At 37.2% G+C, this 18,672-nt stretch overlaps 1 protein-coding gene across 3 annotated transcripts in view; it reads left to right on the forward strand.

Moving 5' to 3' along the window:
- Nucleotides 1-18,672, forward strand: part of LOC105205103 (A disintegrin and metalloproteinase with thrombospondin motifs 9) — a 48,367-nt gene that overhangs the window by 11,646 nt on the left and 18,049 nt on the right. For all 3 annotated transcript variants that reach the window (XM_039447327.1, XM_039447328.1, XM_026133880.2), the window contains 4 exons: nucleotides 6,800-6,931; nucleotides 7,425-7,585; nucleotides 7,822-7,947; nucleotides 17,367-17,565. In XM_039447327.1, coding sequence (XP_039303261.1) covers nucleotides 6,800-6,931; nucleotides 7,425-7,585; nucleotides 7,822-7,947; nucleotides 17,367-17,565 — 618 coding nt within the window. The remainder of the gene's footprint in view (nucleotides 1-6,799; nucleotides 6,932-7,424; nucleotides 7,586-7,821; nucleotides 7,948-17,366; nucleotides 17,566-18,672) is intronic.

The raw sequence follows: 18,672 nt of genomic DNA on the forward strand, positions 1-18,672 counted from the left end.
CTTGAACTTAAACGGCACCAATGCCGCACGCAATTTTATGCCACCTTTCCTACGATATCCCTCAGATTTTCGCTTGGCAAACTTTGCTTCACACGCTCTTGTAATTGCTGCATAATGTCGAAAACAGATATCTGATAACGTAGCTATCAGCGTGTGTTGAGTACATACACGGAAAAAAAAGTTTAGTAATTATAATTTATCTTTGGTGAAATAATTTCAATGAAATGACTAATGTAACAAAAAATTTAGTATTATTTAATAATTATGATAATAGTAACCAAATAAAATAATAATAAACCGATCGGTTATTAAATGATCACCAAAGGGTTACTAAATGTTACTAAATATTTAGTTAAATATTAATTCAATATTTAATTAAAACTAAATTTCATTATAGCTAATTATTATCTAGATTTAATTATTATTACTAGACTCTTTTTTTAGTATACAAAATCCATTTTTTATTTTACATCATTTTTCCATGATTTTAAAATTGTATCTTTTTTCTTTTAATAATTGGGTCGCAGGTGCAAACTCGATTCTTTGTTGTCACAGAAATCTTCGAGAATCGTCAGAGAAAAAAATCTCGTGAAATGAGATAATGACAAATCTGTTTATTAATTGTAGCATTTAATGTATACTTTAAGCAAGTATTCAAATTTACAGCCATTGACATCAACATATTATCGCGTCTCGCGATCAATCAACCGGTTGCATAATTTCAGCAGTATCTAATCTAGTTCAGTAATAATACGGCGACAAGTGTTTTTCTTTTTATTGTCGCTATTCAGGGTAAACTGCTGTGCGCCAAACTTATTTGCCGTGCTGACGTTGCAGTTGACTCTGCGAAGCGAGATATAATTTACTGCCTTACTTGAAACGTGTTCGCGTTAAAAGTTATTAACACGATTCGCTGAGATCATGTTTGTCGATGAAACTAGGTATAGCAAGTTATAACTTACTTGCGTAAGCGCAATATATTTCTAGCTTGGCTTGTACCCAGAAAAGACCTTTCTCTTTCCCTTTTTGAATCTCCGTTTTTTTTTCTTTTTTTTAAATACGTTCTCTCAAAAGTAAGCAGTTTAACGAAACGCGAGATAGGTTTCATCGAAAAGTCGTAAAGAAGCGGATTATACCACACGCGTGTGCGTAATCAATAATTAATTCAGTTTTACGTTGCGGAACATTTCCCCTCGATCGATGATCAATACGAATTAATGACGCTTACTTAATCGGCATACACGACTGAACGATTTTTTGAGAGAATTCTGTGCAATTTTTAATCTTAATTGAGATAATACATTCGGTGGGGAATTATTTTCAGTACGTGTCTTCCGTGTCTTCCGGCCGGGTGACTTAACGTCCCTTTATTCTCGCGTGTGTGTTTCCATGCTCGTGTTTCGATACAGCAATTAAACGGCAAAGCGCGCGGGACACTGCAGACATTCTTTCTCTCACGAACAGTGTCCGCCTTGTGGCACGGCAGAGGAAGGCGAACGCGAGTGTCACTCGACGCAGCTGAGACGTCGGTCGAAGCGTAAACGTTTACGCGAGAGGAGCGCAGTCTGGCAGTAATGAGAATGGATCTTTTGTACGGAGGAAACAATGTCACCTAAACGTCACAGTTCAATGACACGTGATACCCAGAGATCTCGTTACAGGTTCCCCGGAACGTTCCTCTAACGAAGATAATTTCTTCAAATCTCATGAGACAGTATAACTTCGCTATAGGCGTTAATAAAGAATTGTTCTTAATTCTTCTCAATTTCCGTGTGAAAACAATATTAACAGGGTTATGTAAGTCAATATATATATATATATATATATATATATATATATATATATATATATATATATAACTAAATTAAGTTAAAGTTAATAGCTTATAAAGTTAATTTTAAGAGTTTTTTTTTTAAGAGTTACATGAACAAAAACTATTGTATTAGTTAAAAGTTACGTTAAGATTATAGTTAGGAAAATATTAAACTTAAGTTAATTTTAAAAAGCATTATTTGTACTAAAATTTGAAATTCGCAAGTTTTTAAAGTTACATTATTCAAAATGATGATAATATGGATTATCAAATAAATTTAATATTTTATTTGCAAGTTAAGTTTATGATATAACAAAGACATGTTTTTTTTATGTTGGAATATGTTTTTTTTTATATAATTTTTGTCTTTTTTACATGAGTTTTTAACTTAAGAAAAAATTAACTTAAAAAAAAAATTAATAAATTAAATGTTGTGTATTTCAAAAGTAACTAGTTAAAGTTAAAAATCATTAAATTTAATCAAGTTAAAAGTTATTAACTTTTTAACTTTATTATTTTACTTTTAACTTTTTAACTAATCCTGAACATAAGTAATCCCATCAATTTGCTTTTTCAACGTTCATTAAATGTAAATGATCTACTTGGATTCTATTTAGAATAAGTGAATTGGATGGAGCTCTAAGCTAAGCAGATTGTTTACGTTTAAAAAAACGTTTATTAAACTATCGAAATGTTTTGTATAAAAATGATAAATTTTAAATTAGTAAAAGAACCATTAAAATAAACATTATAAGATGCAAAACGTTTTTGTAACTTTTATAATTTAAGAAAAATATTGAATTTTTTTTAACTTTAATTTTAAACCAAATTTAGAAACCTTTCCAAGTTTATTTTTTCAGTTTAAACATTTAAAATCGATTTTCTAACATTTACTAAATATATTTTGAACTTAACTGTGTTGCTTGGGAATTAAAGTTGCGATTTGTATCAAAACAAATTATGTGTCTTATTTATTAGCACTAGGAAGGAACGTTTTAGGTAACACGAAACCGTTCTGAGATAATGTATGCTTTAAATGATTGGTTAATCTAGTTCTTGTTCTCTCTCCTATTCGACGTAATTACAAAGATATGAGTACGTGCTTGTAATATTGTAATTTAGTACTCATTATTTAATATCACGTTACTAGTTCTATATCAATATTCAAAAGGCAAGGCTGCTACTTGCGAGATAGAGCTCTATTATCATTCCAACTATTAATCGAAAGGATTGTCGTGGTTGTTATTAACATGTAGAAAATGTTTTAAGTATCGTACTAAAGAAAAGCATTTCTGGCGAGTGCAAAAGAACTGTGGAATGTTCAAGGACTCTTACTTCATATTTGCACGAAGGTTTTTGAAGATTGATTCTGAGCCGCCAGCTTTGGCTGTCTCGTATTGTTTTTATCGGATAGAAAAATAAAATAATTCAATGATGCTTCGAGTGAACTTCTCGTCGCAGATGTGACGAACAAATTATCGTACACTCGTTGCTTCTATAATTGCGATAATACGCGATGCGACGTTTCCATTCCGAAATTTCCTGCGTGAAATCATTGAAAAAAAAACATTATAATGTAATCTTAATTCTACACTTCAAATGCAGGCTATATTTATGGCTTGCACACTTTGACTCGCACGTCTCGCTTAGAAATGGAACGGAAGCGGTTACTGTTATACCAAATTACCATTTGGGGGGCAGAGAAGGGATTCTTTTTGCGAATTTTAGGGCGCAAAACAAACGTGTCGTTCGCAAAGGGGGTAGCGCACGTCCGGCACGTTTCCGTTGGTATTTTCAGGAATATCACGCTTTATAGATGACTTTTGAGCCGAGGAAGTTTAAAACGGATAATTACTATTACTCCCTGTGGTTTCGACACAAACAGCGACGTACGGCAACGAAATGCATCGTGCGACGTGACGAAAATGTAAACATCGTAACGCGTTGGATTCGGTGACGTTATATTTCGAGATGCTAAACACATATCGCGTGTTTTTAAGCTTTACCTGACGCACTCTCCCGGCCCGTGTATTTCTGTTTTAGGCTGCCATTCGCAGTCCATTCTTGTTTCAAGATTGTCTTAAATAAAATTGTCTTGAAGATGCTAATGCGGCTTTGTGATTGGTTTATGACGTCTTAAGACTGTACTTAACAATAAGATGGATTTAAGTTTAAGAATGGACTATGAATACCGGCCTTAAGTCGCCATTGCATGGGAATATACTGGAAGAATACATCGCAAACACCGTAACGTTCGTTAGATGGATATTTATGCATTAGATTTGCACTTTTTCTTCTCTTTCTTATTGTGGAGCTTTGTTCCGTACATTGGCACTGACATGAGGCAAGACCTTAGTAATCTTCGAGTAATACCTTCTTTTCACGACGAGCAGACTGCTATTCCAGCTCTCTAATCCTTTTTCTCTTCTCTTCATATGGGTCTTAAAAAAAAAAACGCAAAAACTGTAATCAGAAATGACAGTAATTCGGAGTATTAATGCACATTGTACACTGATAAAAAGCCGTTTGACTAAAACTTTCAATTTGATTAAATTTCTTTACTTCAAGTATTTATGTATTTAAATTAAATATATAAATGCTTAAAATTCAATTGTTTCATGTATTTAAGTTAAATACATAAATACTTGAATTGAAGAAATTTAAAAGTTGAAAAATTTAGTCAATTTAACACAACTTTCTTTTCTCGGTGTACATTAAAAAGTAAGGCTAAAAGATTATATTATACGTTACATAAATCTACAAAATTATATCTTTTATTGCGTGGACTACATTACATAAAGACACAAAGTTAGACGTACAATTTAATATCGATACATGTCTAAGCGTATAAAAAGTTACGCGTATGAAATTAATTTAGCGCATAAGAAGAGTAAATGTGTAAAATAACGTACGTTTTGCACACTTTGGATTTGCAGTGTAGTAACATTAGAACACGCAATTTTATCTACACGCGCAAATGAAGAAAAAGAAAGCTGCTATCGTCGAATTCAGTCATATACGCGGTTACGAGCGAGATCAGTAATTCCGTCGAATTTTCAATGAGAGAGACTTGATTCAGAACACATCCGCGGATCAAAGTGCGATTGATCTAAGACCATTTATATCTATCTAAACGTATCTATCTAAGCGTGACGCGCGCGTTGATTCGAGAAGCGCCCGTTTAACGTTGAAGACCTATTCAGACCAAGTACCCGTACAGTTGCGTAATGCGTACGCAGGGAAAAATCGATTACGCATCTAATGTAGAAGACACGCGCGCGCTTTCCCGCGTATCATTACGTTAAACGCGTCATAATGATAGACACGTGAATGATCTCGTTGTGCGTGTACAGCGTGTGCTGATGCGGCTATGCAAATCCTGCCTGGGTAGTTGGACCCTGACGCATTCGCGCCGAGTAAGCTGACAACAAACGAACGGATAACAACGGATAACTACGCAGCGCCAACGATGCGCCTCTCCGCGCGGCCTGAGACCTGCCTTCTCTATCCTAGCTCTATCAGGTCGTCTCGCCTTCCCATTTGAATATCCATGTAACGTCCTGGGGGATTGTGCAACGCTCCTCAACGCTGCACTCACGACTATGGCGTCGCGCCCACGTGTTCGCGTTTTGCAACTAGGCTTAATCTACCCCGGCGCGCGACTACACCACGGTGTCGACACCACATCCCTTTGTCCCGTAATCTTTCACGGCACCACACATGCATGCAGCTGCGCAGCGTTGAAACTAGCTCCTTTTTACGAGCACACGTCTCCCCGGTGTATTTTATTCAAGAGGAGATACGTAATAAAAAGAAAATAGGCGCTGCACCGGGTTGCGCGGCGAGACTCGTAAATTCGATTGGCAAAAGGCATTCGCGCCGTTTATCTCGTGACCCGTGATTCAGACCTGACATTCGATACGTCTCGCGAAAACTGTCGTGCGTAATTATAGAACCCGCGTGCGTGCGCTATGTGTTTCTCCAGACGCCGTACTCTACTACCGGGCAGAGGCTGGGGACGGCGTTATAGGTAGAGCCCGATATAATTAGGCGAGGCGATTCCCTCGCTCGCTCTGCGTTTATTTCGCGAACAATTTCCCCAAGGTCCGGTATATTCCACGATCCGCCGTTAAATCAAAACTAGTCTATCGCGCTCCCGAGTATAATAAACGCCCCGATATGTAATAACGTAAAAGGACGCAAATTGCCCGAGACCGCGGGCTGCATCGGTCCGGTGCATCGCCGGACTGCATCGTCGCTCCGGCAGAAACATCCGTAGATCGTTATTGCGCGCAGTTACTGGAGTTTATACCGGTAGATTGGCTCCTTCAACTAGTTAGTAATTAGTGTCAGTCAACATTCGAGAGTATAGAGACGTTTTATCTTTCGATGAGTCATATTAACGTTGCTACTCGAAGATGAAGATCCGCGATTGATAATAAAATTTTATAAGCGGCGGTTAAATAACTGCTGATCTTTTTCAAGAGAAGAGCTAAGGGACATTAATGGAAAATAACTCGAAATCGATACGTTTCTCCGTACTTATGTACAGAAGTTAGGTATCTAAAAATTTAGTTAGATAAAGGTTTGTCGAAATAATTTTGGATTATCAGAATAATTATGGAGAATGCTTGCACATGATGAACAGGCTCTTAAAACTTTGGATATTCTAGTAACCAATTTAAATGTTCTACAAAATTATTTTGATGGTCCAATAAAACTATTTTTAGATCTATATCCAGCTAAATTTTTAGACACTTTAGCAAAACCGTTCTTTCCATGTGGAAATTCGAGGAAACCCGTGAAGTTTTCTCCAAATTGGCCACATTTTTAAAACTTTAGTTACATTTTTTTTTTACATTAGCGCTTTTTCTTTCTCGTTTTATGAACTTATTATTACATGAGCAATTATCAATATAAAAGTAATACGAGTATTGAAACCCGGATGGAGGAAAACGTTATACAATTAATATTCTTTTGTTTCAGTGCTTCCTAGGGGAATACAAAACACAAAGGAATTTAATAGTACGTCGTCGGTAAACTTATTGCCGTCCGCTAGGGAGAATCTGGAGTACGTGAAACCTTTAAAGATTAGTCAAAATCAGTATGAAGACCCACGTAAGTACCTGACGTATACAAACGTAGAAAAATATCATTCTTGCATTTAGAACAGCTCAATTTTAGTTTTTTTTTTTTCTTTAAGTAACAGAGATTTTTTTCTTTACAAACAATATCGATTTACTTGTTATTCTGATTTTTCTCTGATAAAAATTTTATAACATTTTTTGAAAGATTACAAATTCTTTTTTTTTTAAATATATGCTAATAAATTTTTCTAAAATTTGTGGTGAATATATCTTAAAACAGTTATCAAGAAAATATTTTTTGTTAAAGATAATTACTAGAAGAAAAAAAGTAAATTGAGTAAAATCACTTTTCTTAGCAATAGAATTGATAGTTCTCTGAGTGTACATAAATAAGATCTCACAAATGTTATGTCAATTTGAGAGATTAAAAAATATTACTGGCAAATTTGTGACCATTCCGTCTTCTGACTGTCCCATATCGTTTGTAATTTGCTCCGTTTGACAAAGTTTTTTCATATTTTCAGCTGAACAATTTTCTACGGCAAAAAGGCATCACAGTGGTCACTTTCGGCACGCGACGGCCGAAGTCTGGGATCCTCACCCGCAGTACGAATTCACCGCCTTCGGAAGGCGATTTCGTTTGCGATTGGCACACGACGCCAGTTTCGTATCTCCCGACATAAAGGTGAGGATCGATCGAGTGAATTCCTCTCTATTGCTAAATCATCTTATATGATTGCCTAAACGTCATAAAAAAAAACGTTATTGTGTACTACCTATATCGCCGCGGTATCTTTGTGCAAAAACCGGAGAGAAAGAGATGTCGAAGCGAAACGAGCTAAGGCCGCGACTCTGGTGGGCCTCGTTTCGCTACTTAATTGACAGCCTTAATTATCCCCTTCAACGATGACGTTGATGCAGGTGACACACATGAGCGAGAACACAACTAGGAGAGAACACGCCGGTCATCACTTGGGCTGCTTCTACAGCGGGTCAGTCGACGGCGATCCAAGTTCAGCGGTCAGTGTCAGCCTTTGTCACGGAATGGTGAGTCAGAGATCAAGCTTCAGAAAACCGTCGTCCCGCGATTCTTTATACGCGTCTCGCGCGCACAAGTCAAGTTAATTCCAACCGATTGCGAAGATGATAAATCTGCTCGGAGCTTGCGTTCCGCCGCGTCGTAGCGTTCAAATCGATTAGCGTAAAGTCGCGCGTCGGGACAGCTAAATATATTTTTCATCGTACATTCGATGAATACACTTTCAGGCAATCATCACGATTAGTGTCCTTAATCTGGAAAAATTCTAGAAAATTTTAGTGACAAACGGTTTTTTTGCAGTTTTTCTTTGCAGATTTTATTTTGCCACTTTTTTCACCTATTGTTCTATGTCAATGGTATTAAGATTTCATCGACTCTTGAAAAATTAAAAAAATAAATAAATAATTCATCAATAAAATTTATTGTCATTATCACAGCTGTTTTTTCATATTTTTGTAAAAAGAATGAGGAAAACCGGTTTTTTTCCAATTTTTCTTTTTCTGGAAAATTGAGAGCACTGGTTACGAGCGTTTAATTGCTGGCATCGTTGTTAAAAATACACGCAGACACGTTTTTTGGTGAACGCCGGAAGTACTGAAAGAGGAGGAGCGCCTCTCGAATCGCACATACGCCGATCGTAAATGCTACGTACCGCACGGTTGCGTACCGATTCACCGCATTTTGTAAACATTTACGATTCGCGTGGTGTTACGATTGTACGCTTACAACGCGAAGAGCTGAAAGATAGCGATATTAAAAGAGAGTATTCGTCTTCGTGACCTTTCATCCGAGTGCGTTTACATCAAATTGTTTTACGCCGTCGTAAAACGGCGAAGAAAAAGTATTACTGCCGTTTGACGCGAAATCCAAATTAAATTGGCGCTCGCACAGATTATGTTTAATCTTGTTGGGTAAGATCGTTCTTTACAAATATCTCCGATTTTCTCTTTTCCCATAAATTCGAGGATGATCATTGTAGCTTCGACACTTTCCCCGAATTTCGAGATTTTTTTTTCATAGCCTTTGATTAACGCCGCGGCTCAAGAGTTCATCGACCCTTCTTTTTAGAGTTCGGCATCTCTCTACAAGAAACTATATTCCACTGTAAAATAACTCGGTGTATATAATAAAGTAAACGCCGTTTGTAATGTTTCTGATTAGTGATACAGCGAGAATCGACGATAATTTATAATAATAAATAATGCATCGTCGCGTGTACTCACATTTCTCCTAATTTATAGACGTAATAAATATGCACACGTGGCATCGAGAGAGAGAGAGAGAGAGAGACTAGAAGTTAAAACTTGTAGCTTATACTTGCCTCCACTTTCCAAAGGACGGGTATATGAATAAAGTCGCGTGTTGGTGAGCTTCCGGGAGAGATCGCGGAATTTTTAATGTACGCTCAAACAAACGGGACGTTGCACAATGTTGAAATTTTACGTAACGGGACACCTATCACCCGTGCATAATAATACGTTAATTATGCAACGAGTTGCATCGATCTTCAAGCTAGGAGTAATTCAAATCGTAATTTGTATTTCGTTAATATACGATGGCAACTACTATCTTTGCCTTGTTATGCTCCACGTTCTTTGTATCTTTTAAATCGTAATTCGTTTTTCGGTAATGAAAATGAAGATAGAGAAAAGAAAAAGGAGATCGAGAGGGGAGGGCACGTGCGATCTCCGCGTTACATACGCGAGGATGTCTGAAAATAGTTGCACGCAAAAAATAGGTTCAAGGCCCGCATAGGCCCGTAGGCATTAGCCACGCGTATCGCGCGCGTGATGGTACACATTTTATGTGATTTGTTGGATTATATACACATGCTCGCGTTCGGCACTGGGAATCGCCTGGCTTTACGCCTTCGCTCGAAAGCAGCTTTCTTCGAGAAAAAGAGAGAGAGAGAGAGAGAGAGAGAGAGAGAGAGCGAGAGAAAGAGAGAAAAAAAAAGATACGACGGCGACTCGATCGTATATCAAACACCTCGGAAATCGTCGCGAGTCGCGCGACTCCTCGCCCGAGCTATTCAGCGCGGAATGCACGGTTGGTCAAGCGCCTAAGCGCCTATCGCGGCGTAAGTGGCCGCATGGGAACGCGAGAGACCGCGATACGTTTGGATTTTATATATCGCGAGATGTGTGTTAGAGACCGGGGAGAATTATTTGCGACGCTCCGCGTGCGAATTTATTGCGCGAAACGGCTCGTACATCACGACCGGACAGGATGGGTATACTACAGGCACGCGTTTACCGCAATGTCCCACCACGATTGCGAAGGAGCGCTTTTGCGCGCTTTTGCGAAATATCGAGGAAATGACAGGCACCTCTCTTCTCTCGCCGGCGGAAATCCTCTAGTTGTCGTTCTCCAAATCGATTCTCCGAAACGCTACATCCCGTCGAATAAATTAGTCATCGACGTCGTCCGGGACTGTCTAAGGACTGTCTGAAATTTCTTCTCCGCCACGTCGCGAGCCGTTGGACGGAGACGCCTTTGAGGTTTTTTTTCTTCTTCTTCTTCTGTAGCGTTTCTTACTTCAAATTCGTTCTGAAACAGTTCAGAGTTTTCAGAGTCATAGATCGTTTCTCTCGATTATCTTATGCAGGCCTGAATAAGAAATTCATTAAGATCCATCGGGATCCATCGAGATTCATCAAGATACATAAAGATCCTCTGTCAAGTTTTTTCTCGCAGGACGATGCGGTGTATAGATATAAGATTGATTGCCACGACGTTTCGTTCTCGGAGGAAGCTATTTCGATCGAAAAGGGGAACAAAATGGTCTTCATGAGAGGAATCGTTATAGTAACGTGAAACATATTTTGCATACGTCACCGATTGCGCTCGGATCTTGTTGACCCTTCTTCGCTCTCGTATCTTTCTCACGCGATCCTTTTCGAAGGGTCACTTGGGTTTTCTTCCTGGAATAAAAAAGATTCAGGGAGCGAAAAATGGAGAATAGAAGAACCAGCTCCTCGCTTGTTCAATGTTCCTCGTAACGATTTGGGTCATACTTTAATTTAGCCACGGCAAGGTTAGACTGATCAATCGGCCGTCTGTTCCAGACGTAGAAATAGGAAGAAGTGAGCGCCCGGTTGAGCTACGAGCCATGATGTCTTTACTCTCGATAGCGAGCCGAGCCACTCGACCTAATTATTCGACCCTGCTCGCCGGAGAATCTCGGTTGTTATCTCGATCGGCTCGCTCTCCTCATCATTTTCCGATAGCCGCTAATCCTTTTTATTGCCTTCCGATACTCCGTGCCTGAATTGAAAATTATAAGTTTATCGTCGGGTATCCCTTTCTGAGCTCAGCTCGTTAGGAGTCCCATAATTTTAAATCCCCGTTACGGTATCTTTGACGATATTTTCTTTAAAAAAAAAAGGAAAAGAAAAAAGAAAAAAATTGTTACCAATTGAGGCAGAGAGAAAGATATCCAGCGAGAGAGTTTCGATACATCTTACGTTAGCAGTTATAAGTGCACGTAATGTACCGATTTAATGTATCTTTCGACACATATATGATATATACGCGACCGCCAAGAGACTGAGGCGCGCGCGCGCGCGCGTGGCAAGAAATCCAAGATAATTTCTCGTGGCTCAGTAATCATCGTGTATCTTTTTATTTGTTTAAATCCTCAGTCACGAATCGTCATAATAACAGATTACGCTGTTAATCAGAACACGAGCTCTCTATTACAAAATACAAATTGTACGGAATTCTGCTGGCGAGGTGATCGTGATAACGGACAGGACGATTTAACATTCTCGTATATCATTCTAATGAATACGGAAAAACTTGATAATTGATGAGTATACTTGGTGTAAAATCGTTCTCTACAAGAGCAAGAACTAATTTTCTTCTCTTATACTAGCGAGACACAGATTTTATATCATTTTAATATAATTATATCAAAGTTTTTCATTCAAATCTATTCAATTTCACACACTCAATAAAAAAATATTTTAAAACAAAAAAATTATTTATTCGATGGATCTTAATAGTTTATTTACTTGCAATCAAGTTAAAAATTTCTTAATTAAAATATTTATGTAAATAAAATAAAGAAATCTTTTTTTAATCAAGTAATTTTTTCTTTCAATTCTAGAAAATATTTACTATTAGATTATTTTTATATTAAAGATAATCAGGTTTAAAAAAAAAACAATTAAGTTTAATAATATTATTAGCTTATTTGTAAAATCATTATTTAAATGTAAAAAAATATAAATATACCAATATATCTATTTTCTTAAAAATAAATATTTTTACTTAAACAGAACAAACGAATACTTGCATCAAAATATGTAGTTTTAAACGCATCTCTTTTATTAAACAAATTTTTCTCTCAATATATGATAAATTATATAACGGATTTAATTTAATTCAAATCTATCTGTCATTTCACTTAAAGACGATAGATTCGTATCTTATAATAGCTGATGAAAATACTTTTGTTATCAAACAAAATTGTTTAATGCTATTTTGCCGCTTTACAGATGCGAACGATAAAAGAACGATTTTGTTCGGTCTCCCACGATTATTGTGGGCACACAAAGACTCCTTGATTTTTGACGTGAAAAACCGCGTATAATTGTGATATAAAAACGTGTGACAAAATTGTGAACAGTGGTTTTTAAATTGCTAAAATGTAGCGTGTCGAAGCATCTCATTTGCTAAAAAACTCGATATTGTTTTTCGGCACGCGAAACGAGCATCATGAGGACGCAAATCCGTAAGCTTCTACACGAGCCGGTACGACCAGTTTTGGATCGACCTGACGACCTTGACAGAAATGTGTAATATAATAGGCGGAATTAATTGGAGATATTTTGTCAATGATGACATTTTGTGCGCGGCGGCATTAACGAGGCCTCACCTCGTCGCGAAAGACGAACTGCAGAAACGCCGAATTTGATTTGTGTGCCGACTGCAAAACAATCGAAGCGACGCGCGACGCAACGAAGCGAAACGCAATTAATTTATTCGTTTTAATTCGATATCTTTTTTGCGCCCGCCAATTTTTTTTTCTCGTCTAATTGTAAGAATCGAGAGTTTTTCTCTCTGCTCTCTATTTGTGTTTCGGTTAAGATAAAAGGCATTGAGATAAGACACGACTGTTTTTCAGATATCAGAAGTAAATGTGAAGTTAAAAGTTTAAAGAACCCGTGATACGTCGAAAGCAATCGCGTATATTCTACTAAGAAACGATTCGAACGTTTACACGCTTATGCGTCATTATTATTGGCAATGTTCTTAACTCTATAAAATCCTGACTAAGGTGTAATTTTTCCATGATGAAATCTTGACACTTTTTTTCTGGGATTGGGAAAAAGGGTGGGAGTGTCTTATAGATGCTTGTTAGCATAAACTATTAAATTGCTCGTCAATTTAATGCGTTACGTAGCGAATTTTAACTTCGTGTAATGGATTGTTTTAAAGACCGACAAAATATTCGACGCGCAGTTCGCATGAATTAATTGTAGATTGTAATACTAAAATTATTATATATACACAGGAACATTCAGTATTGGCTCGTATTGGCATTACTTCGTTATACTTCTGATTTAATTCTATAAAACATCCTTTACATAATTAATGTTCCGTGGTCGAGTGAAAAAATAATGATCCAAATTGGATAAAGTGTTGAAACCACGTTCTCCAAGATTCTCCCCGAATCTCAATGGACAATACGATTGCTCTCTAAAAATTGAAATTTACGTTTAACATTAAAATATTCAGACGCATTCTGGTATCAAATTACTCATGCGGTCTATTATTGTCTGTTCGTACAGGCGGCGCGCAGGGCACGTTACACGGCCAGGCACCTTTTATTATGATGTATTATGCCTCGCGTATTAAGCGGAACCTAAATAAAGATAACTCTGGCCTGGCCTGGTACCCTAACCGCCTTTATAATTTAAGCCGGCCGTGCGTCGCGCACCGCGCCGGCGAAAACGGCCTTATGCACACACGTGGTGTGTCTCGAGTCTCGCGCGCGTATTTTTTTTTTCTTCTCGGTAGCGCGCCGGTCGAAGGCATCTTTCCCGGTATTATTTATTGGTCGATAGCGCTGTTTTTTTAACTCTTTCGTCGCGACACGGTTTTTGATGTTTTAGTATAAACACGGACTCCGGCAGCGGTGCAGAAGTGCGACGACGACGACGACGACGACGCGACGTCGAGTCAAAACAATCGGCAATACGGCATAACACGATGCACGCGTTCCGAAACGGAAACGCGGCTGCTGCAGACGCGAAGGATGCGGTCAGCGTTTTTATGATCCGCAGCGCGGAGTATTCTCGCTTGCTCCGTGGTCTGAGAGACATCGCTTCCTCTCTCGCGGGGATATCCACACGCGAGGAAATACTTCGAAAATTGCTAGATAATTTATTTAATTCTTTCGAGGCTTCCGCGTTTCGTCTGCCGCAACCGTGTTGAACTACGATGTCAGAAGTGAGAGAAAGTCACGTTAATTCTCCTCAAGTTTTTTTTTTCTTCTAATCTCTTCCAGATACATTCTCGCACCATTCTTAAAGAGAATGGAGATATTTAAGGCGATTACGGCATAGGAATGTTATGTAAAGTGCCGTCCTGAGATATTTTTGGGGTTTCGTATTATTAATTAACGTGCGGCATTTTCACTGAATGACGTGAGGGATGGAGGGAGGAAGGAGGGGGGGGGGAAGAGGGCACGTTGAAACGGCTCCGCTTGTCGAAAGGTCGATGAATTGCTTCAGCGGATAATCACGAGGTCGTTACCGGCCCCGCGGTTGTGTTGGCCGATCGAAAAGGCAAAAAAGGGAGATGGGCAAGAGAAAGGGTAAGATAGAGGCGGAGTGAGACGCGGGGGGAGAAAAAGAGACGGAGGGGAGGAGAAAAACGGCGCGTTCCTTCCAAGAGAGTTCTCGGTAATCCTCAAGTCAGTCTTTGTGCCGCGGAATAGAGAAGGCGCATGTCTGCAAGAATGCAAATCGCAAACACAAGCGAATCGAGCGGAGCGTACGAGCGACTGCGTCGCGCTTACGGCCGCCGCGCCGGAGAGATGGTTGCGGCCGGTGGTGTCACGTAAAGTTTCATTCACGTTATCTGCACGGTCGCCGCGCGCCGCGCGCCGCGCGCCGCGGCGCCGAGCGAGCAATCTCGTTGAGATTGACGTTTCTCCTTCTTGTTTTTATCAGATAAACCTTGAATTAAACAGTTTCGTAAACAATAATAATTCAAACTAGACCGCTTCAAGTGTGTTACACGAATGAGTAAGGAAAACGCCAATTGCGGTCGAGGTAAATTATTTAAACGCGCTTTCAATTTACAAAGAGAAAAATAATTTTGATTTTAAATAATGTAAAAATATAAATAAAAATAATATATATTCTAAAAAAAATTTTTTTTAATGAAAAAAATACATTTTGTTTAACCATATATTTTGATGCAAACATTTTGTTTGTTTAATTTACATAAAAATATTTATTTGTAGTAAATAGACATATTGTCTTAAAACATATAATTTTATATGTTTTACATTTAATTGATTTTACAAATAAATAAATTAATAATGTTATTTAATTAAAGTATTCCTTAGATTCAAAAAAATCTGGTTATCTTGAATATATAAATAGTTTAACATTTTCTAGAATTGCAAGAAAAAGTTATTTCTTTATTTTATTTGCATAAAATTTTAATAAAAAAATTTTGAACTCGACTGCAAGTAAATGAGCTATATTTATTTATTAAATAAACAATTTTTTTGTACTTTAAATAAATTTTTTCGATTTATTGTTTCTCTCAGTGTATATAGAAATTATATATATATATATATATATATAAATTATATATATATATATATATATATATATACTTATATATATAATGTAAATGTAAATAATGTAAATAATATAATAGTAAAAAAATGTTATTAAATCTCTAAAAATCTAGGCTCGAAAAATTTCATATTTTACTCTTGGATTTTCTTCACCCACGTCAGCCTTTGAAGCAATGAATTTTCGTTAGTTGGTCCCTCCTCCCGAGTATTATCAAAAGATTCGTTCCGGAACTCGAGAAATTTAGCGCTATTTATATGCTAATTAGTTGCCCCATCCTCGATTTTATTACTCGAATCGAATTAGCAGGAAATCGCGTTACGTAACACCGAGTAATTCATATGCTGAGGAGCGTCCTTGCTCTCGTACGGTCCCAGCATCGGAATGCGCACTTAACCGAATTAGTTAGCGTGAGATCTTTGAATGTAACTATAATAAAACTCACGGGGGCCATAAGTCACAAGTATTTGAAATAGGTGAGGCCTGCTCGGCTCCTCTCGCGGCGCACGTGCGCGAGTGTGCCGAGAGGCCGGTATTTCGAAAAAATAAATAGATCAGAGAGTTCATCTCCGTTAGAATGTTTAATCAAGGAAGTTAACGTATCGTAGTTGGCGGATAGGATAACAACGGGTGGCGCTTCATTTGTAAATAACGCTCTTCTAATAGCATCTGTATAAGTCGCCGCTACTTCAAATAAACGAGAGCCGAATCTTCTCTTATTTCACGTAAACGTGTAATGTGTAATAATCCGCGTTTGATTATATAAAACGTCGCATTTATAAATAATTCCAATGTAATTCCGTCTAATCGTTAAGAAATAGTTTACCTGAGTCAGAGATTCTTGACGTGAACTGCAAGTAATTTTCCAACTTGAAAAGAGAACTGGTTTTTTTAATAATAGAATCGCACGCCTCGTATATGTTGCCTACACAGAAAGAATAGTTTTGCTGAAAATAAATTTTACTTTAAAAATTCAGTTGGATACAGATCTGAAAATAATTTTGTTGGACCATAAAAATAACTAGTTAGAGGAATGTTCAAGCATGATGAGCAATGCTACAAATAGTTTTGACATTCTAGCAATCAGTTTGAGCATCCTACATAATTGTTTCGATGTCTAACAAAATTATTTTCAGATCTGTATTTGGCTAAATTTTTAGATATTTTTTCTCTAAATCTGTTTCAGTGGATAATCACTGATTATCCAGTGGCATACTTGACACTGATAAATCAGTGAATCTTTAAACCTAAAAGTCAATGAAAAGTTACTGGTAATCATTGAAAAGTTCTTATTGATCAGTGTATTAATAAGTACACTCGTAAATACTAATAAATATGCAATAGTCATTAATAAATACATTGATTTTCGATAAATTCATTGATTTTTCAGTTCACATAATCACTGGCATTGCCAGTGGCATATTTGACACTGATGATTAGTGATTCTACACCGATTCAGATTTAGAGAATTAGCAAAATCATTCTTTTCGTGTATGTATATGTAAGAAAAGTATTTACAAGTGGATTTTTATCAGGTTGTACTGATAATTTAGGTATCATGCTTAATAAATTATGTATTTCGTGAATTCCGTAATTTTTTTCAGACTGGACACATGAAAACGTCGATGGGCAGCTATTTCATTAAACCGACCGAACACTGGCGCGAGGACGACAAGGATTCTCTCGGATCTTCGTTGCAGCATGCAATCTATCGCGTACCCACGGCCGCGATCAGTTTGAACGACGACTCCAACTTCGATGCTTCCGAAAATGGAATTAAGAGCCACAATTGCGGCGTGATAGGTGAATAAAAAGTTCCATTTATTTCGGTTTCATTTACGATATAACGATCTACGTTATTCGTTTGGTATGTGGGGTAATTCTTTAGTGACACAGTCAAGAAAAGCGGGTCATTCCGAAGAAGTGAGTCGAAAGAAGAAAATGAAGCCAAGTGGATGAATTTGTTTCAACGATGTCTATCGAAATATAAAAATGATCATTTTTAGACAGCGCAAAGTATTTATGAAATATTTATACAAAAGATTGAAAAATATTTGAAACATATAGAAATTCTTACGTTTGGAAAATGTATCTCAAAGAGATTATAATAAACATTTTTTAATACATTTCTAAAAAATTTTTTATATTATAGTAATAATTTTTGTATTTTGTGCATTATTTAAAAATCTTTATATACATAAAGAATTTTTATAAAATCTTTACTACATATTTTTTGAAAATAACTTTTTAAAATACTTATAAATATTTATGATAAATGTTTTGTGCTGTCTGGCTAGTGTTTTATGGCGCAAAATAGAGATCTTGATCTCCCTATTGGGGCCGTTAACCTTCTCTTGATTACGTTTGCAATAAAAGCTAGCCTGTCCTCGTACCTATTGTTGAGATCCTAATGTTTCGCGTTATTGGAACAAACTTGTTTTTGTTGATTTTTTTGATAGCTTGAGAATTATTCACCGTTATTTATTAATATTACAATTATATCTGTGATTTGATACAGTGGTAACAAAATTACATTAATGTATCATATGTACATACATTCATAAACATATCGTTAAGAAGGATTGACATGAAATACCAATAGCACATTAATACCGGTCGCAATGGTACATTAACTGGTACCAGCATTGGTCGAAAGCAACGAGGGTGAATCGAGAAACATTTATTTATTCTACCGCGCCGGTCCACAATCCCGCGATATCCACGGTTATTCCTTGATATGAAACGCATGTTCACGTGCTTCACGAGGCTTCGAAGAAAAAGCGTCGCGTCTTTTTTCACTCAACGCATACTCGCACGACCACCTGTACCAAAACAGGTTCAGGCATTTACGTCTTCCCTCGGGCGGATTCTGATGTACCATCGAGACAGCTTGGCGACGCCGCGATACTC

The sequence above is a fragment of the Solenopsis invicta genome, chromosome 3, assembly GCF_016802725.1.
Source record: "Solenopsis invicta isolate M01_SB chromosome 3, UNIL_Sinv_3.0, whole genome shotgun sequence".
NCBI lineage: Eukaryota > Metazoa > Arthropoda > Insecta > Hymenoptera > Formicidae > Solenopsis > Solenopsis invicta.